This window comes from Orcinus orca, chromosome 14, assembly GCF_937001465.1.
Source record: "Orcinus orca chromosome 14, mOrcOrc1.1, whole genome shotgun sequence".
Classification (NCBI taxonomy): Eukaryota; Metazoa; Chordata; class Mammalia; order Artiodactyla; family Delphinidae; genus Orcinus; species Orcinus orca.
This window is the reverse complement of record NC_064572.1, coordinates 89,508,506-89,535,409: the sequence shown is the minus strand read 5'-3', so window position 1 is coordinate 89,535,409 and position 26,904 is coordinate 89,508,506. Positions and strand designations below refer to the sequence as shown.

The following is a 26,904-nucleotide window of genomic DNA, read 5'->3' as shown; positions in this document are numbered from 1 at the left end:
TCATCCAGTGTGACTGGTGTCTTTATAAGAAGAGGAAATTGGGACACAGACACACAGAGGGATGACCTCGTGAGGACACAGGGAGAAGACGACTGTCTGCAAGCCAAGGAGAGAGGCCTCAGGAGAAACCAGTCCTACTGACTCCTTGATGTCAGACTTCCAGCCTCAGACCGTGAGAAAATAAATTTCTGTGATTTAACTGCCTGCTCTGCAGGTTTTGTTAGCAGAGCCCCAGGAAGCAATGCAGTGGAGGTCCAAGGACAGGTGGTCCCTCAGTCCAGGCCGGGGCAGAGGGCGGGGTTGCTGGTGAGTTGGGTGGCGGCTAAGGGCTATTTCATTCTTACACTTCAGACCATTTGTACTTTTTTTAAGGTTTTTTTTTTTTTTTTTTTTCCTCCCTGCGTGGCTTGCGAGACCTCAGTTCCCTGACCAGGGATCGAACCCAGGCGGTGAAAGCTCATAGTCCTAACCACTGGACCGCCAGGGAGTTCCCAGAACGTTTATATTTTGCGTGCGTCCCTTTGTCTGCATCCTGCTACACAGCAAAAGAAGGGCTGCAGTGGGGGCGGGCGCAGAACCAAGCGTCTGCTGTCTGTCTACTGGGTGCGGGGCGGGGGGGAGTCCTAACACCCATTCCTGCTCAAGCCTGAGCCTGGGGGTCGTTCTTGGATGTCAACAGCGCCGTTCCCACGCTCCAGCTGGGAACTTGGGCAGTTACTTGCCTCCCAGGCCTTCTTTCCTTCATCTGTGAGGTGGGATGGTCACGAGAGGTGTTTTGTAGGGTAGCTTATACCCGGAGTCTCACCCAGACCTGATTTAATGGTGGGACTTGGGACTTCTGAGCTGATAATATTTAGATGAGATTTTGGACTTAGAGTTGAAGCTCTAACGGTGAGATTTTGGGGATGCTGGGATGCGGTGAATGTATTCTGCGCATGGAATAGGCTTAGATTTGGGGGGACCAGACGGTGGACTGTAGTGTGGGTTTAGTGGTGGCCCCCCAAAAGATATGTCCACCCAGAACCTGTGAATGTGACCTTACTTGGAAAGAGGGTAATTAAGTTAAAGAAATCAAGAAGGTATCATCCTGCGTTAAGGTGAGTCCTAAATCCTATGACAAATGTCCTGATAAAGGAGAACACACAGATGGAAAGACGATGTGATGATGGAGGCAGAGCTTGGGGTGATGCCTCTGCAGGCCGAGCGATGCCAAGGACTTCCTGGAGCCGCCAGAACCTGGGAGAGACGTCTCAGGACCTCCAGAAGGGACCACCCCTGCTGACACCTTGATTTCCGACTTCTGGCCTCCAGAATGGGGAGAAAACACACTTCTGTTGTTTTCACCCATAAGTCTGTGGTCCTTTGTCACAGCAGCCCTGGGAACTGACACACTAGGAGCCTCATGGAGTTAAGCGGCAAGTTTGTGCTTCAGTCCTGGTACCATGACAACAGAGAGGAAGGATTCCTTCCCAGCAGCCGTGGGGCTCCTCTTCTCCACTGAGCATTTTCCTCTCCCCATTCATGCTCTCTGGAGTCATCGGAAGCCAGGCAGCCCCATGACCCCGAGAATCAATACCATCACCAAGCCACCCAGCCACCCAGCACCTGGCTCCCCACGTCCTTGCTTCCACATGTACTTTGTCCCATGTCCCACCAGGGCTAAGTCGGATGGCACCGCAGCCAGGGATGACCTGGTTTTCCATTTCCTGCTGGGAAGGGGACTCATGGTTTCCCACATAAGTGAGCAACTCAGGATCGGAATCCCATTTGAGCTTGTTTCCTGTTTCCTGGGGCCAGTTCTGGTATGTTTCCCAGCAGGAAACAGCACATTCAAATTGGGCAATCTGAAGGGAGTTTAAAAACAGGACTATTTACAAAGGTGCAGGCAGCGTGTTAATTTCAGAATGATGCTATTGGACAAAGCACACATGGAAACTGGAGACTGCCAACTATGCACCCTCTCAGGAAGCTTGGTTTTTTGGATGAATTATGGGTTGAGGCGCGTTTGTGTTTGTGTTTACAGGGCTTGAGCCTTGAATACAAATCAGACCCCTGCTGTTCTGCACATGCCCTAAGTGGGCACTCGCCGTCCGCCAGAGACACTGGCCACTTTCTGCCCTCGCACACACTCTCATTTCAATCTCAGGGACAGTGTCATCACAGCTCCTGGGCCCCAGGCCTTCACAAGGTCACTTGCTCGGACCCCTGCCGACCGCCCCAGCTGCAGCAGTCCTGTGATTGCGCACTGCCCACGATCCTGTGTGGGCGCTCCCATGTGCTGGGTGTCGTGGACACGTTTATCTGGTTACTGAGTCATTGACAGTCCCCTGTCACTGGCACAGGATGGAGAAGCCCCTGTCCTCACCCTGCTGAAATTCCTGATCATTGTGGGCACCCCTGGGCACAGGGACACTTTGCTGGCCTCACTGCCCCCTCCCCGTTCACAGGTAAGTCCCTCCCAGGCCCCTAGAACTTCACAGTGGCCCTCGGTGGAGTATGGCAGCCTGGTCTGCTCTCGGGTGAGGCAGCTCCTGGCCTTTGCTCTGTCTCCTGCCCACTCTGCACCCCTTGCTCTCAGCCTGCCTGGGGTGACACTCTGCCTCGGTGCCCCCCCCGCCACCGTCTTCAGAAACATTCCTTCACTCGCTGCTGCCCCGGAAGGATGGCTACAGAGCCCCTCCTCTGTGCCGGCGCTGAGCTGGGTGCCTTCAACGTGCTGACTGGGAGAGGGCAATGGTAGGAGGGAGCCATGTTCCGAGAGCGGCTGCAGCTCAGCATAAGGAGGCTGAGCCCAGCCTGGGAGCCCAGAGCCCAGGGAACTTGCCTCCCCGGAGTTTAACTCAAGACTGGATGCACGGCAGGTGGTAGTCGGCCCGGTTATGCTGCGGTAAATACACCTCCCAAATCTCGAGGGCTTCCCACAGTGGCCGATTTCTCCCTTTTTCTGTGCATCCACTGCTGGTTGGAAGGTGGTCCCCAAGTGATGGGGACTCCCTCTTAGCCAGGGGGGCACGTATGGCCAGTCTGGACACTGGCTCCTGAAGTGTGGCTCAGAAATGACACAGTTCACCTCTGCCCACATTTCATTGGTCAAGCAGGCCACAGTGGTCAAGGGGCTCCACCGAATTTCAAAGGTGGGGTCGGGGACAAGCGTAGTTCTACCTCGGGCAGTGGACGGGAAGCGGGAACAGCCAAGACTGAGTGCCACTACTTGAGGGGGGGGCGAGCCAGGTGAGGGGCTGCGAGGGCAGGACAGAGCCCAGGGTGGCTGAAAGATGTCCACGGAGGGACGGGCGGTGGCGGGAGAGACCCGCAGGGCCTGGTGCCTTGGCCTGCAAGCCGGGTGGGTGGTCCTCTGTCATGGTGGGGCAGCGGAAGGCCCTTTCAGGACTTCCTGGGGTAGGAAGGAACCGCCAGCTCTGCGGGCAGAACCTAAGGAGGCAAAGGCTTCCAAAAGCCTAAGACAACTCATAACAAAACAATTCTTCAGTGAAAAAGTATTAGGCGCAGGGAGCTGGGCGGTACTGAGAGTCTGCTCCTGGGTCGTTGGCTGTGCAGAGCGCTTTATCCGCGAGGTCCCTCCTGGCCAATCGAATGTCGGGAGGCGCATCGAGGTCAAATCGCGCCTCGGACCACACCCCCCACCCCCATACGCTGTACAAGGTCCCCGGGCGGCCTGAGGCGCGGACCGTCGCCAAGGGCTTCCGCTCGGGAACCGTGCCGGGCGGACTACACTGAGGGCCGGACTGGAGACCCAACCAAGGGTACCCCGAGAGCGCAGGCGCGTGTGCCCAGCGTAGCCGTGACCCCGGGCGCGCCCGTGCGTGCGTGTGCGCGCGCGCTCGCTGTCAGGCTCTGGGCCGGCCGACCGGAGAGGGGCTCGCGCACCGGGCCCGACCCCGCCCCGCCACCTCCGTCCCTCCCTCGGCGGTGCAGCCGCATGGGGGTATCGGCGCCGGACCCGGGACCGTGGGGCTGCGCGTCCTGACACCGACCCGGCCTCGGCCCCCGCACAGCCGTTTCCCGCCACCCCATCCCGAGTCCCGCGCGTGGTCTCGCCAAGGGCAGAGCCGCAGGATGAGGTTTAAGGCTTCCCCGGGTCGGGCGGCAGCAGTCCGCAAGCCACCTTTGTTCACAAAGGCCAAAGGGGCCCCCTCCTTCTCTCCTGTCTCTGCCGCCGCGTCGTCGTGCTTTGCATCTGCCCCTACTGAGGCGGGCGGCGGGTACCCGTAGCCGCTCGCCGCACCCCGCTCCGGCCCCGCCCCGTCTCCGCCCCCTGCGCTCGCTCCGCCCCGACTCCTTCCCGCCGGCCCCGCCCCGGCCCCGCCCCCGCGCGCTAGCATTCGGCGGAGCCGCCCGGGCGGCCGGGACCCGCGAACGCCTAGCCTGGGGCGCAAGGCGAGCGCTGCCAGTCGCTCCAGCTCCTGCTCCTCGCCCGGCGGGCGGGCCATGTCCCGGACTCTGGCCGCGGCGCGCACTCCGGTCCGGCCATGAGGAGCGGCGCCGAGCGCAGGGGCAGCAGCGCCGCGGCGCCCCCCGGCTCGCCGCCCACCGGCCGCGCGCGCCCCGCCGGCCCCGACGCGCCCCCCGCCCCGCCGCCGCCCGCCGCCGGCCAGCCCCGGGCCAGGGACACGGGCGATGCCCGCGCGCAGCCGCGCCCCCTGTTTCCGTGGAGCAAGTGGAAGAAGAGGATGGGCTCGTCCATGTCGGCGGCCACCGCGCGGAGGCCGGTGTTTGACGACAAGGAGGACGGTGAGAACGGCCGCGGCGGAGACTCCGGGCCGCTCGCGGGGACAGCGTTGGGACCCGCGCCGTCTGGGGACTCCGCACGCTCTCGCAGCGGGGCCGCGGCGGGAGGATTTCTGCGGGTCGGGGCACCAAGGCCTCCCGGTGGGAAGGCGTCAGGGGCGTCTCGGTTTCCGAGGAAACTCGCGAACGGTGCTTGCGATGCCCACGCGTGTCTTCCGTGTCCAGTGGCGGCGCGACGGGCGGAGTAGGCAGGCCGTCCCTGCGGGGTGAGGGTCTGCGGTCGGTAGGCGCGAAGGCCCCCGCAGTAGCGAGGGCGCTGTGTTTGCATTTTCCTTTTCTGCGAGGTGTGAGCGCTCGGTTGTTACTCTGCACGTGAGGTGTGCCGAGTTTGCGAAGGGAGATGCCTGCCCCACAGGTGGCGCGGGGGCCCGGCCCTCGGAGCTCAGTGTAGGTGACGGCGCCGCGTGGCTGCCGGCGTGCCCACCTTTGCACTCAGACGTGCGGTGGAGGCTTGCCTTTGTGCAAAGACCTGCCCTTTTGGGAACTAGTTTGCCCTCAGGTCCCCCTGCAGGTAAAGCTAGTGACCCGGAGGTGGACGCTGGTGGAAAGCAGGAAAGACCTGCAGGCACGCCTCCTGGAGCCCTGCCTGACAACGGCCCTTTCACTTAGCACCCTCGGGAAAGGTGGCTGTGCAGTGTCCGCCCCTGGGGCACTGTGATACTTTCACAGGCAAACATACAGCTCTTCTCTGCAGATGTCATGCAGATAAGTTAAATGCTACAAGATGACACATTTGATGTTTTTTTGACATTTTCTTAAAATAGTCGAAATATGCATTTTTCGTTTGTAGGCAGCCTGCAGAAGTAGGATGGATCTTTTATAATTTTAGAGCACAGCTCAGCGAAAGAGCCCAAGCTATTTATTTCTGATACATAATTTAAGCATTATAGGAAATTACAATAATACGACCTCAGGCCAGTGTTGGAGAATGTGCAGGCCATGTGGGCAGTCCTCACAGACAGCGATGCAGAGCCTGTTGCTCAGGGGGGCCTGGGCTCTGATGAGCCTGGCCCCGGTCATCGGGGAGGGGCATGGTGCCTGGACTTGCTGGAGGGGCATCCAGGACCAGCCACTCCCACTCAGTGTGTTCTGGGAAGACCTGTCTTCGTGTTCTAACTTTGGAACACAGCTCACTGCTGGGAGTGCTTCCTATGTTATATGTTTTTGTTTTTAGAGTAAATATTCAAAGTGAAGAAAACCCAGAGTGAATTAGGAACTAATCAGGAAGGAGATTTGCATCTAGCTTCTGGCTGCATGATGAGAAAACGTCTGAGAAATACATCAAATGTCTGATTTCGGTACTTGCTGGTGTCAGCTGAGAGCTGGCCACTCTTTCATTTCTTAGCATTATGCTCCCCAAGGCAGGTGGTGTAGAAAGAGAGAAATTGAGGTAGCACAGTGGCTGCCTTCAGCTTTGAAAGGTAGAATTTTTCTACCTGTTCACAGTGTGTTATGTCTCAGGATCCAGGGATCGTTAGGGAGGAACCAAGAGCACAGAATCCAGCTGTGCTGCGCGCGATCGGATTTGAGAATTATCTAACACGACCCCCTTCTCCCCACCCCTGTCCCCGTTTGCCTGAAGCAGGACGGCAGAGGTGCCGGCTCTTCTGGTCTCGTGAAGGTGGGCTGTTGGCTCGGCTACAGGTGCTCGCTCTTTAGCACATGTGCCCATCATCACCTGCTCATCCCTGGGCATGGTGGCCACATCTCCAAACTGAACACAGCACGAGACTTGCCTGGGCTTTGTTTGGTAAGATTAGGATGCCAAGCCTGGCCCTGGTCCAATGGCCGTGGATGTGATCCAGGTGGGCGGCCACTTTGTTCCACTTTTATTCCATGTTTTCACGTTATCGTCAGGGCGCACACGACTTGGGAATCACAGTAGGTGTTTGCAGAGAGAATGTTGTGCAGCTCTTGGCCTGAAGCCTGTGGGTTTATTTAGGCAGAAGGAGTGGGGTTTGGAAAGGCGGAAGGCCAGTCTTTCAAGAGGAGAAAGGCTGCACCCCACCTTTCTTTCAGGGTGTGAAGATGTCCCCCCAGACAGGGAGGGTCCCACACTTCCTCAGCCCCGTGCAGGGTGAGCTGAAAGAGGTGATAGAGCTGTGCTGAGGACGTGAATTTACTGGGACTGCATGGTTGCCATGGCAATGTGAGACCTTCTGATGAATTTTTTAGATTGAAATACCCAATTAATATATCAGATTTGGTATGCAGAGAAAAGGAAAAGAGAAAATAAGAGTGCAATTTAACAGAGTGCCAGGTAGATTCCAACTACAAAGCGGAGTTATGACACGTGGGATCTTAAATGTCCCCCTTCCCTGTTAACCCTGAGGTGTCTGAGCCACTGTCCTTACTTGGCAGGTGTTGGGTGCTTGTTCAGAATTCTCTGGGCTTCCTCCTCATACCGGAACCAAGGGTCCCCTTTCCTCTTCCCGAAACCCCATGCCTCCTCCCGTGCGACCCCTCTTGGGCTTCAGGAGCAGTTGATTTAGGGGTTGACCTTGCTCGGGACCTGCCCCAGTGCTGCGGGGTGCTGGGCAGGCCCCTTCATTCCTCTCGTCTGGGTGTCCCCACAAGGGTGCTGAGTGGGGTTCCATCACTTTCTGCTGAGCAGCTCAGTAACTGGTAACTGGGGGGCACCCGCCGTTCTCAGCAGTCTGGCTAGTCTCAAACCTAACATGGTATTAGCTTGCTAGTGGGGGGCAACTAATCACTGAGAAGGTTTACCTTTGCCCAGAGAACTGGAAATAAGGGGGCCCTCGAGGGCTGAAACGCCTGGCCTGGGTGTGTTGGGTAGGGTGGGCAGTAAGGCGGGACACGGGGCTACCAGAGTCTTATAACCTTTTCCAAAATTTATAAAACCTTTGTTTTTTTAATTAAGAAGCGTTAAAGTGTATAAATTTGTAAAAGAGTTTAAGACTTTGCTAAAATTATTCTATATAGGAAAACCAAGACATCAGTAATTTCAGCACTGAGACCTATTAGCGTGCCTCTGCCCCAGCCTTTTTCTAGGAATGTACTCACACATCAGCCACAGAGCAACACTCTTTATGTCTTTGATACAGAAATGGGATCATGCTCCAAATACGGTTTTGTCTCAACCTGCGTCTTTTACTTAGCGATGTGTCATGGCCGTCTATAGATCTGCAGCGTCCTTTGTTGGCTAAATTTACAATAGTGGTTCTCAACCCTGTGAACTAGACTCAGAGAATGCTCTTAAAAACTGTGGCTGCCTCCTCCGGAAATTCAGATTGAATTTGTTGGGGTGGAGTTGGGGGGCGCTGGGGCTCAGGCACCAGGACATAAACAGTTTACCAGTGAGCATCCTTGTATGTTCATCTTTGTGCACTTGACATTATTTCCTCAGGATAACTCCTAGGAATGACATTGACGAGTCAGAAGAGTGTGCACGGAGTGTGGCTTGGTGCCGCTGGCCAGCTCCCTTGGAGATGGGCAGTCCCAGCACAAGACATGGCTGTCCTGGACGGTTGTTACGTGGCAGTGGCCAAAAGGATGGGGCTGCTGCAGGTGTGGGGTACCCACACAAAGGAGGAGGTGGGGAGACCAGTAGCAGACGAGGAAACATGAATAAATGTAGTGAAGGGCAGGAGGGGCCAGAGGAGAGAGGAAGAGGGGGGCCTGTGTCCGGTGCGGCTGGCCGGGAGGGAGATCCCATTTGCCTGCTCTCGGAGCGCACGCAAGTCCTCTTTCTCCGACCCTCACCGCCTCTGGGTGTTAGTGATGTCTGTGTTTTGACCGTCTGAAAGGTAAAAGGATTGTATTAGTGCTCCGAGTCTCTGATGACCAGTGAGGTTGGTAACGTGTTTCTTTGCATGTTGGGGGCGTTTGTGCTCTTCCTTCCTGAATTGCCAACTCCTACCCCTGACCTGTGCTCCCTGTTGGGATGTTTGCTGCCCGGTTTCTTTCCACGGTTCCCGGTATACAACGGCACATGCCCCGGAGCAGTCATTTATCTTTCTACGTTGCTAGTTTTCTTCCGTGTGGATGTGCTTAGTTTTTGTGTGGTCAGATTCGTCAAGATCTTCCTTTCTGGCAGTTTCTGGCCTTGGTGCCCTGTTAACACCAAGCACAAGTGATACTCACCCAGTTTACAAACCTGCACCTGCACTTTCTTCTAGTACTTCTGTGGTTTCACTTTTCATGTTGCAGATTTTGGTCGGTTTGGACTCACGCTGGCCACAGTGAGAATGGTTTCCTCCTGTGGGTCCTGCTCTTGCTTAGGCTGGGCACATTCACTGCCTGTTTCTGTCGAATTGTGAACGAGATCTTTACAACCATCACGTTCCACCCTGGTTAGTGCTGGTAGGAAGGAAAGCTTAACTTTGAAAAGTATCCGGCCCGTGTGCGGCTGCTCTGCTAAGGTTCCCGTTAGTCCTCATGGCTTTTGAGTTGATTTTCCCAGGCTTCCTGGGTGGTCGGTCGTGTCCCCTGCCAGCAATGACTCGGTGACTTTACGGTGCTTATGCCCACTCTTCCCCGTCGTGTGCCCAGGGCTCACGGGCAGCGGAGAGCGGTGCTGAGCGCAGGGGGGGCTGACCCGATCGTGCTGATGGGGCTGTGGTTCCAAAGTGACAGTCTAGCCCTGTTTACTGAGTCTTTGACCAGTGGTGCGTGGACCTGAGTTTTAATAGGTATCTCTTCCCTTCCCTCCTGACCCTGGGAAGAGGGGGTGGCTGGCGATGGGGGTGGCAGCTCTCTGTGTGGCCCAGGCTCGGGCTGATGGCAGTTCACACCCCGTCCCCTGCAACGCGGGGGCCTTGGTGGCCAGCAGCCTAGTGGCTGCAGACCCTGTGTTCCTTTAGCAGCGGGCAGCAATGGTGCAGAGGTCCCTGGTGCAGGGGTGGGCATTTGGGTTCAAGGTGGGGAGGAGGTGTGTGGTCCCGGCTGGCCTTGCACCCCTGCTCCTGGATTCCCGGGTTCCCACATGCAGTGCCAGGTGTCCGGCGGGGCCGTTGGGTGGCGCTGAGTTTGCTGCGTTCCTGTGGCTGACGAGGCTGGTCTGGGATGGACTTGGGACCCACTGTCGTACTTTTTTATGTAACAAATGTCAGCTCTGCACGTCTATCCATCTGGCTGTGTGTTTTAAAATGCTAAAAATAAGTTGATTTTCTTTTAAAAATCTAACCACCCATCCTCCCAGTTGAGAAGTAGTGCGAGGATGCACTGGAGGTGAGTTTTGCTCAGGGCTTCTCTGTGAGGGTGGAGCCGCCCAAGGCCCCAGGATGGTCTGAGGGAGGCAAAGCCACGGACAAGCATTCATTCGGAGCAGGGTCAGGGCAGCTCACAGTGGCTCCTAAACTGTCAGGGTCCCCTGGGGACCTTGTGACAATGTGGATTCTGATTCAGCGGGTCTCAGGTGGGGCCTCAGGGTCTGTGTTCCCATCCGGCCCCAGACGGTGCCAGCGTGCTGGACACGGAGAGGACACACCCTGGGTGGGAGGGCTTAGCGAGGACCCAGCAGGTGGGTGGTGGAGTGGGCGTGGCCCCCAAGGCACTGGCCCGACGCATAGGGAGCAGCAGGGGGCCGCCTGCTCTGGTGCTCCGCTGGGCCATGGCAATGGTGTTGGCAGTGGGTGGGAGTTTCCAAAGCTACTGCTCGTCCTTCGTCTGGAGATGGGCTGGCTCTTCCTGCAGAGGGATCTCATTTAGCTCTGTTCTTACTTCTGTGTTGTTCTTTTTCTCTGGGTAGCCCGCTACACACGTACCCAAAACATCAGTAGCATTTTGTATCCTGCATTTTCAGGTGACGCTACAGCCTGAATTTCCTCCTTTGCAATGACTAGAACTCAGCAATGTCCTCTGATTCTCACCCGGGTGTGGGAGAGGACGCGCTACCAGAGGCAGGTGGCCCCGGGCTGTATAGACGCCCCCCTTCTGGCCACTGTGTCCTCTTGTCCTGCTTGCGCTGAGAGTCCAGCCCCACGCCCGGGACGTGCCATGGGGTGTCCCCTGTTCTAGGCCACCTGAGCCCGGTGGTTCCTGTGTTCAGTGTCTGTGCTCCGTGGCCCTGGTCCCGATTCCCCTGTCAGTAGGAAGCTCAGAACCAGATTTGGTGTTCGTTCACCTTAGTGTGGGAGCAGGCCTTCTACCTGGTGTCTTTTTTCCTTCCTGGTCAGATTTTTTCTCCTCATTTGGAAAAGATGTAGAACTGTGTGTTTCCTCCTCCCTGCCTCACTCTGCTATCGCTGTGTAACTCTAGGTAGAAATAAGGCTCTGGTAAGCAGTGTTTCTGCGGGCTGGTGAGGGTCCAGCGAGTGCTGAGCCTTGCTGTCCCGCAAGCTGTGTGCACGCCCCCTGCAGCCCTGCTTCTGTCCCCCGGGTCGGGGCGACACGTCGTCCACGATGGCTCCTCTGGGGCCTCCTTCCCGCCTGGGGGGTGGGCACACGCTGATCAGCGGCCTGCAGAACACGCTGGGCCCGCCTCTTCCCCAAACACTGGCCGGGCCCAACGTGCTGAATGATTTTAGTGCTCATAATTGGAGAAGCTACAATTAATAAAATTATTGTTATTTTTTAAAACTGGGAAGCCTGCTTCATCAGAAACTGTTTTGCCCGTTGACCTGAAATCTATCATCTAAAAATCAAGGCAGCTGACCGAGATCAGTGTGGCTCCGTCCAGCCCCAGCTGCGTCATTTGTCCCCACCCTCCGCATCCCCAGGTGTGACACAGGAGCCTGCGGTGGCCTCCAGCATGCGGCCCGAGCAGGCGTGGCCGCAGTCTGCGCTGTGCAGACCCGGCTTGGTGTTCTTTAAGTCGTGAAGCCAAGGAGATGATGTGGGTGAGAGTCAGTGTCGCCCCCAATTTATTAAAAATAGGAGATGAGCACATTCAGATTCCTGGTGTTTACGCTGACTAGGGAGGTCTCTGCTCTCACATCACGGCTTTTCCTTCACACGCACCAGGCGGGGCTTGTCACCGAAGCCCGAGACGAGCAGCTTTGCGCTTGTGTGTCTGTGAGTCTGTCAGGCCTGGCAGGACGCTCAGCCTTCTCGGGCACCAGGCACACCCCCCACCCCTCCCCGAGCAGGGTCCGAGGTGCTCAGTGCTGTCTTCCCGGGCCCTGTGTCGGACTCGGGCCCGTTTCCGGAACGCCCGGCCCCTGGGAGCCGGGAGTGGGGTCTTGGTCCCGGTAGCCCAAACCGGGCACTGTTTTATTATTTATTGCTGGTAATAAAAAACCCCCAAACTTAGTGACTTAGCAATGACCATTTTTATCATTTCTCAAGATTCTGTGACCTGGGACTCTAGACAGGGCCCAGTGGGGATGGGTCCCCTGCTCCGCACGGCACCTGCGGAACCAGAACGTGCTTGGTGGCTTCCCGTTCACGGTGCCTCGTGATGGCTCAGAGGCCTCAGGCTGGTGGAAGGCTCCGCGGGAGTCGTGTCCCTGGCGGGGGGGGGGGGGTTCCTGGGGGGAGGGGTGTCCTTAGTGGGGTGTCCCTGGGGTCTCAGTTCCTGCTGGCGGCTGCGTATCAGTTATCTATGACCGCTTAGCACATTGCCCCAGAACGTAGCGGCTTAAAGCGACACACATCACGTCCTTGTTTTGGGAGTTGGTAATTCTCGGGGGCGGCTCAGATCCTGGCCCCGTGCTGCACTGTAGGAGCACCTGTGGCTGTCCTGGGGTCATGTTTGTTTGCATTGTCCCCGATTCTTTCCTTTTTTCTTTTTCTCCGTGTCAGGGTCCTCTTGTGTTTCTGAAATCATATATTAGCTCCTCAGGCAGAAAGGATAATTTGCAAAGTTAGCACAGGACTGAGAGAGGAGAAAAGGAGGAAGATAAGACAGAAAGGAGGGAAGATGCAGAGAAAAGGGGGGGTAAAAAAATCTCGCACTGAAGAAGGGGTTGGGCCCCAGCGTCCGTGTGCTTGTGCATGGGCTGGCGTGGCCCTGCCCGGTGGCAGATCTGCCTGGCGCTGCGGGCAGTGGCAGCTGAGATGGAGCAGCGGGTGGGCAGCGGTGGGGTGGGTGGCTGCCGCCTGGACATCTGGGGACGAAGCGGAGAGGGAGGCCCGGGCTCTGTGCCCCGTGGAACTGGAGTCGGACGGTGGACCCTCAGCCGTGTGGATCCCGGGGCTCGCTTCCAGAGCCCACAGCACTTGGAATGTGCCGGAAGCACGGGGCTTAGCCAACAGAGTCCCCGGGGCTGGGCCTGGAGCAGACCCTGTGCTGGTGCCGGGGGTGTGAACCATTAGAGCAGGAAGTGGTGGGAGGGACCGAGAATTGGGGTCAATTCCCGCTGTCCCAGGCTGCCCCCCAACGACATCAGCCCCCCCTCACCCCCCGCTGCCCTGGGCTCCTCTCCAGGGTCACTGACCTTACGGAAATCAGCGGGCGGGAGTCTGCGGCTCCTGCCTCCTCACAGTGGCCGCGCACCCGTGGGTGCCCTCCTGTCCGGTGACCAGGCATCATTATTAATAGTGCCTCCTTTTGCTCTTAGACGTGTCCCAGTTTGGATGATAGAATATATGGCTGCCCATCTAGCTGCCAGACACTGTTGCCAGATGATCCTTCTTTCCTTTATAGCTTTTTATTATATAACGGAAAGTGACAAGAAAAATATTAAGACTTTCAGTGTCTTATGTAATCTCATCACTATTATAACAACCATTTGCACTTTTTCGTATCGCCTTCCAATCCATACTTGAATACATACAAAATATATATTACTTTTAACAAACTTTTTTAAAGTAAACTTCGTTTAGAACATTTAGCTTTACAGAAAAGTTGTGAAGGTGGTAACAGAGGGTTCTTGTATATCCCACGCTGGTTTCCCCTAACGCTAATATCGTACCCTTGTCATAACTATTGTATGTATTGTACATACATGTATTGTACATAATATCGTACCTTTGTCATAACTAGGGAACCAGTGGTGAGACATGGTTGTATGAGTCAGGGTTCTCTAGACAAACAGACCAATAGAATAATAGCGTGTGTGTGTGTGTGTGCGCGCGCGTGTGTGTGCATGTGTGTGTGTGTACACACATATGCTTACATACAGGTATTTAAGGAGGTTTATTAAGAAGAATTGGCTCAGGCAGCTGTGGAGCCAAGAAGTCCCACAACCTGCCGCGTGCGAGCTGGAGCCCCGGGGGAGCCTGTGCCGTGATTCAGGGCGAGTCTGAAGGCCTGAGACCCAGGGGAGCCAAAGGTGTGGTCCCAGCCTGAGGGCAGGAGAGGATGAGACCAGGGGCCGCCGCTGGAGAGGGGGGCCTCCCTCCTTCCTCCGCCTTCTGTTCTGTTGAGGCCTCAGGGCACTGGTTGACACCCACCCACATCTGGGAGGGCCACCTACCCTTCTGAGTCCCGAGTTCAACTGCTAATCTCATCCGGAAGCTCCCTCACAGGCACGCCCAGAACACTTTAATCTGGGTGCCCAGGGCCAGTCAAGGTGACATGTGAAATCTCTCAGTAACTGAAGCCGTAGTTCATTGAGGTTTGACCTGTTTTTACTGAATATCCTTTTTCTGTTTAGGATCCCACCCAGAATCCCACATGACATCTAGCTGTCCCTCTCTAGGCTCCTGTGAGCTGTGACAGCTTCTCAGACTTTCCTTCTTTTGACGACCGTGACGGTTTTGAGAATAGCTGGTCGGGTATTTTGTAGAATATCCTTCAGCTGGGATTTGTGACGTTTTTCTCATGGCCAGACTTGGGTTATGGGTCTTTGGGAGGAAAATCACAGGAAAGGTGCCCTTCTCGTCACGTCCTGTCAAGGTCCATACTCTCAGCACAACTTATTGCTGCTGACGCTGACCTTGATCACCTGGCCGAGGTCCTGTCCGTCAGGGGTCTCCGCTGTCAGGTTACTCGGCCCCCCTGTCCACACTGTGCTCTTTGGAAGGAAGTTACACTGCACTGCCCACACTTAAAGGGTGGGGGGTTAGGGTCCACCTCCTTTAGGGGAAGGTAGTTACATAAGATTATTTGGAATCCTTCTACCCAGAAGATTTGTGTATTCTTCCCATTTACTTTGTTTTTCAGTCATTCATTTGAACCCACGTGGACTCATGGATGTTTGTTTTATGCTTTGCATTGCGATCCAATACTATTGTGTGTGTTTATTTAGTTTTTGGTCAGATTGTCCAGCTTTAGCCATTGTCAGATTGTCCAGCTTTAGCCGTTGGAAGCTCTTCCCTTGGCTCCTGTGTCCCTCTGGCCTGCTGTCCTCACTGTTTTCTGTCTTTGCTTCTTTCTGAGCACTTCCTTACCTTCTGGGACTAGAAGATGCTCTAGGCTCATCGTGTATATTCCCTGACCCAACCCTAGAATCAGCCAGTTCTCCAGGGAGCCCTGGTCCTTCTACTGGGGAAGGTGTTAGAAACCAAGATCTGGGTGCCAGGTGTGCTCACCATTACTGGGAGATAATGATCTTTTAAAGCACAGAGCTATCTATGTAAAATAGCTAGTGGGAAGCGGCCGCACAGCACAGGGAGATCAGCTCAGTGCTTTGTGACCACCTAGAGGGGTGGGATAGGGAGGGTGGGAGGGAGGCTCAAGAGGGAGGGGATATGGGGACATATGTATATGTATAGCTGATTCAATTTGTTATACAGCAGAAACTAACACACCATTGTAAAGCAATTATACTCCAATAAAGATGTTAAAAAAAAATAAAGCACAGAGCTGACCACACTGCTCGCTGGCGTAAGGCTCTGGGGTCCCCCATCACTGCCTTTGTTTAACTGAATGTACCTACTGTGCACCTGCTCTGTGCACTGCAGGCGGGAGGGAGTGTGAATTGATACAACCACTTGGGAAGCTGCGTGGCGCACCATTTCTGAGAGAGAGCACAGCCCTGACGTCCAGGAGCTCGCCTGGACCTCGCCGCTGGCCCTGGCATTCTCCTGCTGCACGTGAACGATTTCACAGAGCGCCCGCAACAGACCCCTCTGACCGTGGTGGGTCAAGACAAACACAGGAGCCCTCCATAAGCCTTTTGGAGCGCAGACAGAAGCGTGACCATTGTCCAGGCCCAAGTGACCGGACTTCCTGGGTCCTGGGTCCTGCTTTGCCAGTTGCAGTTCTCGCTTCACTCCTTCTCAGCCTCTGTAGTGGGCTTAAGCTGCCCAATCGTGAAGTCACGCAGCCTCCAGACAGCGTGGGGCTGTGCTGCTTGAACCCTCCTGAAGGTCACTGACGTGAGCGCAAACCCTGACCCTCACGGAGATGCCCCTGTTCTCCCTGTTGCGAGGACGGTACACGGGTATGTGCAGCCTTATGCTGTCTCTGGTGGTCTTTGGCTGGGGGCATGGACACCTGCAGCCCAGGCTTGCATTCCTAGGTGGGACCCATCCAAACGTGTACATCCGTGCACCCAGAGACGCACACACGGGAGTCCGCACAGCACGACGTGTGGTAGCCGGAAGCTGGAACCGGACCAAGCGTCCACCGACGTTACTCGGACGAGCGAGTCCTTGGGTCTTCGTTCTGTGTATCCTCTGTGCCGTGAGAGTGAAGGCCTCATGGCCGCACCCCACACGGTGCACCTCTTAACCTGCTGCCGAGGGAGCGAGGGTCCCCGCTGCTGACTCCGTGCTGACAAGCACAGAAGCCAGGGTGCTGGTCTGTGCCACAAGATGTCAAGCCCATGTCCCCCTGGGGGGGCACCAGGGTGCCCTGTTGTTTGAGCTGAACGCTTGTCAGATGTGCACGTTTTCTGTACGTTTGTTATACTCTAATCAAAAGTTTACAAGAATATTTAAAAAACCCCACTGGTGTCCAGCCTCCCACCCGGCAATTCTGGGGCTGGGGAAGAGCTGTCCAAGGTACCGGCTCTGGGTGGAGGCGAGAAGCCTGCAGGTCAGGCTCCCGGGACTCCAGGGCTGAGCTTGAGCTGTGCACTGTGCCGAGTGCACGTTTCATAACTGTTGACTCGTCACATCACAGGCCCCCGAGGGTGGACAGGAGTGAACCATGTGTTTTGGTGTCCCCAGGGTAGAGACGAACGCCAGGTGTGCAGAAGACGTTCGATGTGGGGCTGGGGAGAGAGCAAACGCCTGCCTCACGCTGCCCGTGTTGAGAAGCTTCGCTTGATGCCGTGGCCTCATTCCTTGGCTCCCCATTTTCAGCAAGACTCCTTGACAGCACTTTGTTCTCTCAGGTGCCAGGCCTGCCCTCCGATGCTCCCCTGAGCCTGCAGGAGCCAGGATTTGTCCCCACGGCCTCGGAGCCCTGGTGAGGGCTCCCTGCATGGGGCGAAGTCTGACGCCCAGTTCTCGGCTCCCTTGTCCTGGACCCACGGCAGAGCTTGACCCTCTGGGCCCCTCCCAGCTTCCCTCTCTTCCCGCAGCTTCCAGGACGCCCGCTGCCCTGCGGTTCCTTCTCGGCCCCTCCTAGGACCCTTCTCCCCTCCCCGCCACGGTGACGCTGGAGCACCTGGGGCTCCTGCCCACTCCCTCCTTTTCTGCTGCGCTCGTGCGGACAGTCTCACACTTTCAAATATCATCCATGTGCCGGCGACTCCAGGTTTTATCTGCAGCCCGGACCTGCTTCACACGTTCCAGACTGTTCTGTCCAGTCTCTGGCTCGTATATCACAGGTATCTCCTGAACGCATTCACACCTGCACCCCTGGAGTCTCCTGGCTCGCTGACCTCTTCCTTTCAAATGCCCCTAGACCCATCCGGGAGCCCTCTGCCACGTGGCAGCCCCTCCCCGCCCTTCATGTCACCTTCGCTCTACCTTCCAAAGCATGGGCTGCCTGTGTCCCTCCCTCCCATAGGCTCCGGGCACCCCATGCCCCCCCCCTCCTGCACCCAGCACCCTGGTCCCCGCCCCTCCTCTGCACCGAGCACCCTGGTCCCCACCCCTCCACCTGCACCCCGCACCCTCGTCCCTGCCCCTCCTCCTGCACTCATCACGCTGGTCCCTGCTCCTCCTCCTGCACCCAGCACCCTGGTCCCCGCCCCTCCTCTGCACGCAGCACCCTGGTCCCCGCCCCTCCTCCTGCACCCAGCACGCTGGTCCCTGCTCCTCCTCCTGCACCCAGCACCCAGCACCCTGGTCCCCGCCCCTCCACCTGCACCCAGCACCCTGGTCCCTGCTCCTCCTCCTGCACTGAGCACCCTGGTCCCCGCCCCTCCTCCTGCACCCAGCACCCTGGTCCCCGCCCCTCCACCTGCACCCCGCACGCTGGTCCCCGCCCCTCCTCCTGCACCCAGCACCCTGGTCCCTGCTCCTCCACCTGCACCCAGCATGCTGGTCCCCGCCCCTCCTCCTGCACCCAGCACCCTGGTCCCCGCCCCTCCACCTGCACCCAGCACGCTGGTCCCCGCCCCTCCTCCTGCACCCAGCACCCTGGTCCCCGCCCCTCCTCCTGCACCCAGCACCCTGGTCCCCGCCCCTCCTCCTGCACCCAGCACCCTGGTCCCCGCCCCTCCTCCTGCACCCCGCACGCTGGTCCCCGCCCCTCCTCTGCACCCAGCACCCAGCACCCTGGTCCCCGCTCCTCCTCCTCCTGCACCCAGCACCCTGGTCCCCACCCCTCCTCTGCACCCAGCACCCTGGTCCCCGCCCCTCCACCTGCACCCAGCACCCTGATCCCCGCCCCTCCTCTGCACCCAGCACCCTGGTCCCTGCCCCTCCTCCTGCACCCAGCACCCTGGTCCCCGCCCCCCCTCCTGCACCCAGCACGCTGGTCCCCGCCCCTCCTCCTGCACCCCGCACCCTGGTCCCCGCCCCTCCACCTGCACCCCGCACCCTGGTCCCTGCCCCTCCTCCTGCACCCAGCACCCAGCACCCTGGTCCCCGCCCCTCCTCTGCACCCAGCACCCTGGTCCCCGCCCCTCCTCCTGCACCCAACACCCTGGTCCCTGCCCCTCCTCCTGCACCCAGCACCCTGGTCCCTGCCCCTCCTCCTGCACCCAGCACCCAGCACCCTGGTCCCCGCCCCTCCTCCTGCACCCAGCATGCTGGTCGCCGCCCCACCTCCTGCACCCAGCACCCTGGTCCCCGCCCCTCCACCTGCACCCAGCACGCTGGTCCCCGCCCCTCCACCTGCACCCAGCACCCAGCACCCTGGTCCCCGCCCCTCCACGTGTGCCTCTGACCTCTGCAGGGCAGTGTATCCCAAGGGCATCCCCTCATTCTCTGCTAGGAGTCCAACGTGATGCTCTCTACTGGGCGTCCTCCACGCCAATGGCCCACCTAGCACCCAGGGGTGGCTCTCTGTGTGGCATCTGCCCACAGCTCCTGCCCAGAGCATCGCATGGCCCGATCCCCCCAGCGGCCAGGAGAGCAGCTGGCCCAGTGTTTTGGCAGCAGGGTGGGGCAGTGATTTGGCCAGAGCACGGATCACCATGTCTCCTTCAAACCTTTGCACGTCCTTCTCCCGGGAGGCCCACTTTACAGTTGTGCCTGGGGACCCACCGGGCCCCTGCCAGGCTCCTGTCCTGCTTTGCTTTCTGGCACTTAACCCTGGCAACTGTGTACTGCATAGCCTGTGCCATCTGCGTTCATCTCAGCCCCTGGCCCCAGAGTGAACATCCCATGGGGCGGGGTTTTACCTCCTAGGTTCCTTCCTGTATCTCACGTGACTCGACATCACCTGGGTAGGGCGGGAACTGAGTGAACATGGGGTGAGGGGGCTATATGCCCATGACTCTCCTGAAGGGCCCACTTCGGGGCAAGCAGTAAGACACCTCAGAGAGAGGCCTTCCAGGGCCCTAACTCGCCCCGGACAGCACGACCACTCTGCTGAATTAAGGCCCAGGGCACTGTTCCTTCCACAGTGCTTTCTGTGTCAGGCGGCAAGGGCCCCGGCCTTGGGGGGCCAGGCGTAGGGCAACCCCACCTCCCTGGGCAGCAGGGACCTATGTCCCTGTGGACGGTCAGACCTGGGCTTCCGTCCTTGCTGACTCCGTTCCCCCTTCTCTGACGCATGTGCCTTCTGTTCTGGGCTGTCAGGACATTCAGGTCAGGCCCGCTGGTCACCGGAGAAAGAGGCGCAGAAAGCTTGGCTTTAGGACGAGCCAGGGAGCAGCAGCTGCAGGCCCAGGGCGGCTGCCCAGCCCGATTGAAGGAGGCACAGGTGTGAGGGAGGGGTTTCGGCAGCTGCGGGCACCACTGCCCCGAAAGTCCTTTCCCTGAGTTAGGCTGGAAGCTCTTGCACGTGGGCTGGTTATGAAACACACGTCTGACTGGAGCCGAGAGTCTGGTCGATGGGATGCCCGCACATAGGGCCAGGGCGGCCTCCCTCCGCAGAGGGTCCTGGGGCTGGCAGTGCCAGGCTGTGCCCGTAGGACCCCCGGACGTCCACAGGCCTGAGAGTGGAGGCTGCCCTGTGCTGCATGGAGCGGGGCTGCTTCCAACCTGGGCAGAGGCAGCAGTGCTGGCGCTGGGCCCAGTCGCCCCGGGGGGCAGGGCCATCCCGTGCGCGGTGGGGGAGGGGGCTGTCAGCAGCTGACTCTGATGCAGGAGCACACCCTGCTCCGTGTTCCTGACAACTCATCATGCCTCCAGGCATTGCCACGTGTCCCCTGGGGGTGACACTGTCCCCAGCAGTGAGAACAGGGAGCTTGGCTTTTCTGTGGCTGCAGCTGGGGAGCGCATCGAGGCCGTAGCTGCTGGGCTGGGGCGGGCGGTGTCGCTTCCGAGTGCCTTTGGGGGTCTCTGCCCCTGGCCAGGCTTCTGGGCCCAGAAAGGTGCAGACGGGGCGGAAGAGGCTCCGAGAAGCGTTGGCCCCCGTGGGTGTCAGCAGTAGGCCAGGCCCCAGGTCCCCCCGTGTCCCCTGCACCAGGCGCCGCAGCCTGGCCTTGCTTGGCTCATTCTGCCGACTCCAGCGCCTGCTTTGGGGGCTCCAGGGTTGAGAACTCTAAGGGCACCTGGGCTCTGCCTGGGGTTCTGGGGTTAACCTGGGTGTGCGTGTGTGCACCGGCATGTGTGTGAATGTGTGTGCCTGGGGGGTGCACGCCGAGGCCGGGTTCACAGGCCGCTGCCCTGGCTGTCCCGCCTTTGTGGACCCCTTGTCCCCGTGAAGGTGCAGGTGCCGTGGTGGCTCTGGCCTTCCCGGGGCGGGGGTGGGCAACCCTCATGGGCTGTTGCCGCCGGTGTTCTGTTTCCTTGCGTCTTGAAGGAGTGTCTGGAGTCGTCGAGGCCCCGGGAGGTTCTGTCTCTGAAGGACCCCATGGTCTCCTGCAGGGGACGCCCTGGACGTGGGGCGAGGCCCAGGGTTTGGGTGGGGAGGCAAAACCGGCGACTGACCCCGTGTGGGGCTCTGCCTCCTGCCCCCTTCTCTGCTGGGATGGCGGGGGCGTGGAGACCCACGTACCTCCCACTGGAGGGTCCAGTCTGCAGGGGCCGCAGGTTAGGAATGGCCGTCTCATGCACACAGGCAGGCCTGGAGCCTGCACGGGCTGTGTCTACCAGCTCTGAGGCCGGAGGCGCCATGCCGAGCTGCAGGGAAGGTCAGAGCCACAGGTGGCAGCTCGCAGAGCTGTGCATCGGGCTGGGAGGCAAGGTTTGTTCAGCACAGCTTAACTTGGGGCTTATCACTTCCAGTGGCAGGGCCTTGTCCTGCCCACCCTCCCCCGGGGATGACACACGTCTTCTGGCCCCGTGTGCAGCTTGGAGTGAGAGTACTGTGGGCTGAGGGGGCCAAGGGGGCAGTGGTCGCCCGGAGCCAGGTGGGGTGGGCCTGGCCTTGGACCTAGGAGCTGTGTCCAGTGGAATCTGTAGAAGCCTTTACAAAACGAACTCAAGTTGCTTTTAATTAAAAAAAAAAAAAAAAAAAGCGATGCCCCAGAGAATGCAGGTTCACTCATGTGCAGACGTGTTAATTGAAAGGTTCCGAAGGTTTGTTAATTACACTTCAGTCAGCAGTTCCTTCTCTCCCAAGTGCAGTCACTTTCCATCTTGTCAACGAGCAAATGATGGCTCCCGCAGGACAGGCCTCAAGAGGAGTGCGGTGGGGGCAGTTCTGAGATGGGTTGCGCCTCTGCCCCTGGGCCTCCTGGTGTTGGGGGCCTGGGGTGGGTGGCCCTGGGTGGGTGACCCTGGATGGATGTCCTGGATGGGGTGGTCCTGGTGTGCTGGTCCTGGGTGCGGCAGCCCTGGGTGGGTGGCCCTGGTATGGGACCCAGGCCAGTGCAGAGACACCTTCTCTAGGGGTTTTTCTCCACTTCTGGAAGAGCCACGGTGGCGGGGCTGCCTTGTGTTCACTCTGGACTCCACAGGGCCTGGCACCTAAGAAGCTCTCAGTAAATGCTTGTTGGACTTAACTAAACTAGACAGAAAGAGACAACGGAGGAGTCAATGTGGGTGTGCTTAGACCAGCCCCAGCTGGGGGCATTGTGACCGACGGGTGTCGCCATCTCCTTCAGGGACTGTGATGGAGCGTGCCGGGGGCAGACGCAGCCCAGCCCTGCTCTCCTTTCTGGCTGGGTCCTGGGAGTGCTCATGGGGTCTGGGGTAAAGGCATATGCTGGCCAGAGGGTGGCCAGCTGGTACTGCAGAGGCTCTGCAGGATCTGTCCAGCAGGCGTGGCCACATCGGTTGCTGTGGAGGACTATACAGTTACCCCCAAATTATGCCTCTTATGTTGGCAGACGAGGGGCATTTCCAAACGTGATGAACAAAAGAAACAAAGAGAAAGTTTGGTCTTAGGAATATCTGCATTTCCCTGATGACTAAGGCTGTAGATGACTGTTTCACTTGCTGATTGGCCTTTTGTGCAGTTGTTGCGTGAAGTGACTGTGCAAGTCTCTCACCCATTTTGTGTTGTGTGTGTGTCATTAATATCAAGTTGTAAGAGTTCTTTAAACGTTCTGGATTCAAGTCCTTGGATGGATCTGTTTTGATTAGTCATTTCTGTGTCTTGTCTAGGAAATCCTTGTTTACCCTAACGTCAAGTTTGGATCTAGGATAACTTTCAAATTAATTTTTGTGTGGAGTGTGAGGCAGGGGAGTTCATTTTTCCCTGTGTGGGTACCCAGTTATTTCAGCAGCATTCTTTGAAGAGACTTTTCTTTCTCTACTGGATTACTTTGGCAACTTTGTCAACAGTCAGTTGATCTACATATGTAAGTTTATTTCTGGAGTCTCTTTTTATCTTTCCTTATACTGATGACATGCCATCTTTATTATTGTAGCTTTATAGTAAATCTTGAAATGAGGTAGCGTACATCATCCAACCTTGTTCATTTTCCACATTTATTTTGGCAATTCTAGATCCTTTGTATTTTCTTACAAATTTTGAATCAGCTTGCCAATTTCTACAAAAATGTCTGCAGATATTTTGATTGGGATTGTATTAAATCTACAAATCAATTTTAGGGAGGATGGACATTTTAGTGATACTGAGTCTTCAATCCATGAACATGGTATGTCTCTCCATTTATGTAGGTCTGCTTTAGTTTCTCTCAGCAATGGGTTGCAATTTTCAGTAAACAGGTCTTGTACATCTTTTATTAAATGTATCGCCCAGTATTTTATGTTTATTTGATGTTGTTATAAGTGGCATTATTTTTATAGTTTTGTTCTTAGATTTTTTCATTGCTGGTACATAGAAATAGAGTTAATTTTTAAAATCAGTTTTATTGAAGTGTAATTAACATAAAACAAAATGAATCAATTGTAAGGATGTGATTCAGTGAGTTTTGACAGATGTATATAGTCGTATAACCACCACTGCAGTCAAGTGTGGAGTCTCTCTACCACCCCAGGAAGTTTCCCTGTATCCCTTGACAGCCAATCTGGTCATGTGCTGGGAGGTGGGAACCAGTGCTGCATTTCGTATCACTCCCTTTCAGTTCTTAATGGTGATTCTGGAAAAGCAGACGTTTTTAATTTTGGTGAAGTCCAGTTTTTCATCAGTTTCTTCCTTTATGGTTTGTTCCTTTTGTGCCCTTTCTAGGAAATATTTACCTAACTCATGGTCATAAAGATTTTTTCCCTTTGTTCTGGAACTTTTGTGGGTTTGTTTTAGCTGTTAATTTTGTTTATGCTCCATTTCAAGTTGATTTTTGTATTGATAAGAAGTAAGGGCCAAAGTTCTGTCTCTTCTTTCCTCCTCCCATTCCTCCCTCCCTCCCTCCCTCCCTCCTCCTCCCTATTTCCTCTCATTTCCCTCTTTCCCCTCTTCCTCTCCCTCCTGCTTTGCAATATGACGTCTGTTTGATCTAGAACCACTTGTTGAAATGACCATCCTTTCCCCCATTGAAGTTCCTTGGCATCTTTCTTGAGAGTCAGTTGAACTTATAATCGTGGGCCTATTTCTGGACTCTATTCTGTTCCATTGATCTCTTTCTCTATCTTTACACCAATACCACACTGTATTGATTATTGTAGCTTTAAAATAGGTCTTGAAAACTGATATGTTTGCCCTCCAACTTAGTTCTTTTTCCAAATTGTTTTGACTATTCTAGATTCTTTGCCTTTCTATGTACATTTTAGAATCATTTTGTCAGTTCCTAAAATAAGCTGGCTGAGATATTGATTGGGATTGCATGAAACTGTTGGTCAGTTACAAAGGAATGGACCTTTTAACATTTTGGTTTTCCAGTCCATGAACATGGCATGCCATGCATTTATTCTGGTCTTTGATTTCTGTCAGCATGGCTTCGTAGTTTTCAGTGTGCAGGGACTGCACATATTTTAACTTATCCCTACATATTTTATGTTTAAAAAATAAATTGTTGCATATTGACTATCCTAAAACCCTGCTGAACACGCCTATTCTAGTGTCTTATTTTTAGATATCCCAGGGTTTTCTATGTCACTTGTGAATAAAAGACAGATGTATTTCTTCCTTTTTACAACTTTATGCCTTTTCATCCTGTCTAGACATCCAACACAAGGTTGAAGAGAGGTGGTGGGAGCAGATATCCTTGCCTTTTTCCTGATCTTAGGGAGAAAGTGTTCAATATTTCACAATTAAGTATGATGTCAGGGACTTCCCTGTTGGCGCAGTGGTTAAGAATCCGCCTGCCGGTGCAGGGGACACGGGTTCGAGCCCTGGTCCTGGAAGATCCCACATGCCGCGGAGCAACTGGGCCTGTGCGCCACAACTACTGAGCTTGCACTCGAGGCCATGAGCCACAACTACTGAGCCCGCGCGCCACAACTACTGAGCCTGCGCTGTAGAGCCTGTGTGCCGCAGAGCCTGTGTGCCGCAGCTACTGAAACCTGCGCACCTAGAGCCCGTGCTCCACAACAAAAGAAGCCACCGCAATGAGAAGCCCATGTACCGCAACGAAGAGTGGCCCCCGCTCGCTGCAACTAGAGAAAGCCCACATGCAGCAACGAAGACCCCAAAATAAAATAAAGTATGATGTCAGCTGAGCTTTTTCAGAGATTCCCTTATCAGATTGAGGAAGTGTCCTTCTTTTCGTAGTGTGCTGAGTTTTTTGTTTTTAAGTCATTAATGGTTGTTGAATTTTGCCAAATGCTTTTTCTGTATCTGTGGAGATAACCTCCTTTATTCTGCCAATGTGTTAAACTGCACTGGTTGACTTTGGAACAGTATTCCAATCTCACATTGTTAGGGTCATGTTTAGATATTGCTGAATTCCATTTGCTAATATTTCATGATTTTTACATTTATACTCACTAGGGATATTGGTCTAGATTTTCTTTTCTTGTGATGTCCTTGTCTGGTTTTAGTATCAGGTTTATGCCAGCCTCATAAGAGGGGTTGGAGGTGTTCCCTCCTCCTCTGTTTCCTGAAAAAGTTTGTGTGAGGTTGGTGTTATTTCTCTGTTAAATGTTTGCTAAATGTCACCAGTGAAGCCATTTGAGCCTGGAATTTTCTTTGTGGGAAGGTTTTAATGACGAATTCGATTTCTTTGATAGATATGGGGTATTCAGAGTTTCCATTTCTTCTTGTGTTGGTTTTGGTAATTTGTGTCTTTCAAGAAATGGAACTTACCTCATTCATCCAAGTTGCTGTGTTTGTTGGCATAAAGGGGTTATTTTTCTTTCAGTGTCTGTAGTGATGCCTCCGTTTTACTCCTGATGTCAGTGTTTCATGTTTTCTCTCCTTTTCTGTCTGTCAGTGACAAAGAGGAATGATGAAATCGCCAGCTCTGTTGGTGAGTTTGTTTCTTCCTTTTGTTGTTGGTTTTGCTTCAGACACTGGGTCTGATTTTGGCTGCATACACATTTGCTACTGCCGTGTCCTTTGGGTGACTTGAACCTTTTATCCCTAAGAAATGTCTGATAACGTTCCTTGGCTTCAAGTCTCCTTTGATGTTAACGTGGCTTCCTGGTTCTTTAGTTGGTGCTTGTGTGAGCAACCGTTTTCCACCCTTAACCTCTCACCTCTGTACGTTTAAGTGGGAAGTGGTATCTTTATAAATAGCACATGGTTGACTCTTGCTTTTTAAAATCCAGCCTGAAAATGCCTGCTCTTTAATTGGAATGTTAATCCATTTACTTGAACGTAACCGTCCATACATTTAAGGCTACAATCTTGCATTTTTTCTACTTTTCCATTTGTTATTCCCATCGATTGTTCATCTTCAGTCTCCCACGTTAGAACATAGACCCCTTGAGGGGAGGGGATTGTTCCTTGAATACATGTACTGAATCCCCCTGTCTCTGGGATGGGTGGTCCCGGTGCTGCAGCCCTCGGGCTGTTTATGTGCATGGAAGAGGCCGTGTGGTCAGCAGTGTCTGTGCGGGGTGCCCGCACTGTCCTGTGGTCCCACCTCCAGCCACGCCTCCTCACCCACGTGGCTGATGTCCGTGCCTCTCCTTGTAGCCCAGCGAGCCCCTGGCCCTAGGTGTGCGGTCTGGGTGGTCTCAGGCCTCTAAATGCCATATCCTGGCATCCGTGAGATGCCTCCCTTCCCTCGGCCAGTGGGGACCCGAGGCTGCAAACGCCCAGAAAGTCCGCAGCAGCGAGTCCCAGAATTCGGAGAAACTGCGACAAAGGAGGGCGTGTCTGCAGCCAGACAGCTGCTGGTCCTGAGCCGCTGGCTCCCCGTCGGGAGGGTCCGCGCCTGTGGCCGTGGTGGGGGGGGGGGGTGGGGGGGGGTGGTGGGGCTGGGCAGGGCCTGCTGGACACCGGTCGGGGAGAAGCGGGCGCCATCTGGGACCGTGGGGAGGAGAGGTGGGCGGCGACAGCTGGCC

The 26,904-nt window shown here is 55.8% G+C and overlaps 2 protein-coding genes across 5 annotated transcripts in view; both read left to right on the top strand.

Moving 5' to 3' along the window:
• Nucleotides 1-26,904, top strand: part of BNIP3 (BCL2 interacting protein 3) — a 547,174-nt gene that overhangs the window by 299,744 nt on the left and 220,526 nt on the right. The gene's annotated exons all lie outside the window — the stretch shown is intronic.
• The window catches only part of STK32C (serine/threonine kinase 32C), an 82,498-nt gene continuing 59,433 nt past the window's right edge, over nt 3,840-26,904 (top strand). The window contains exon 1 of one of the 3 annotated variants that reach the window (XR_004481236.2): nt 3,840-4,752. Coding sequence is in view for 1 of the 3 variants with exons in the window: in XM_033420674.2 (XP_033276565.2) it covers nt 4,491-4,752 (262 nt within the window). In the remaining 2 variants the exon portion in view is untranslated. The remainder of the gene's footprint in view (nt 4,753-26,904) is intronic. The other 2 variants (XR_007471500.1, XM_033420674.2) reach the window with 2 other exon arrangements.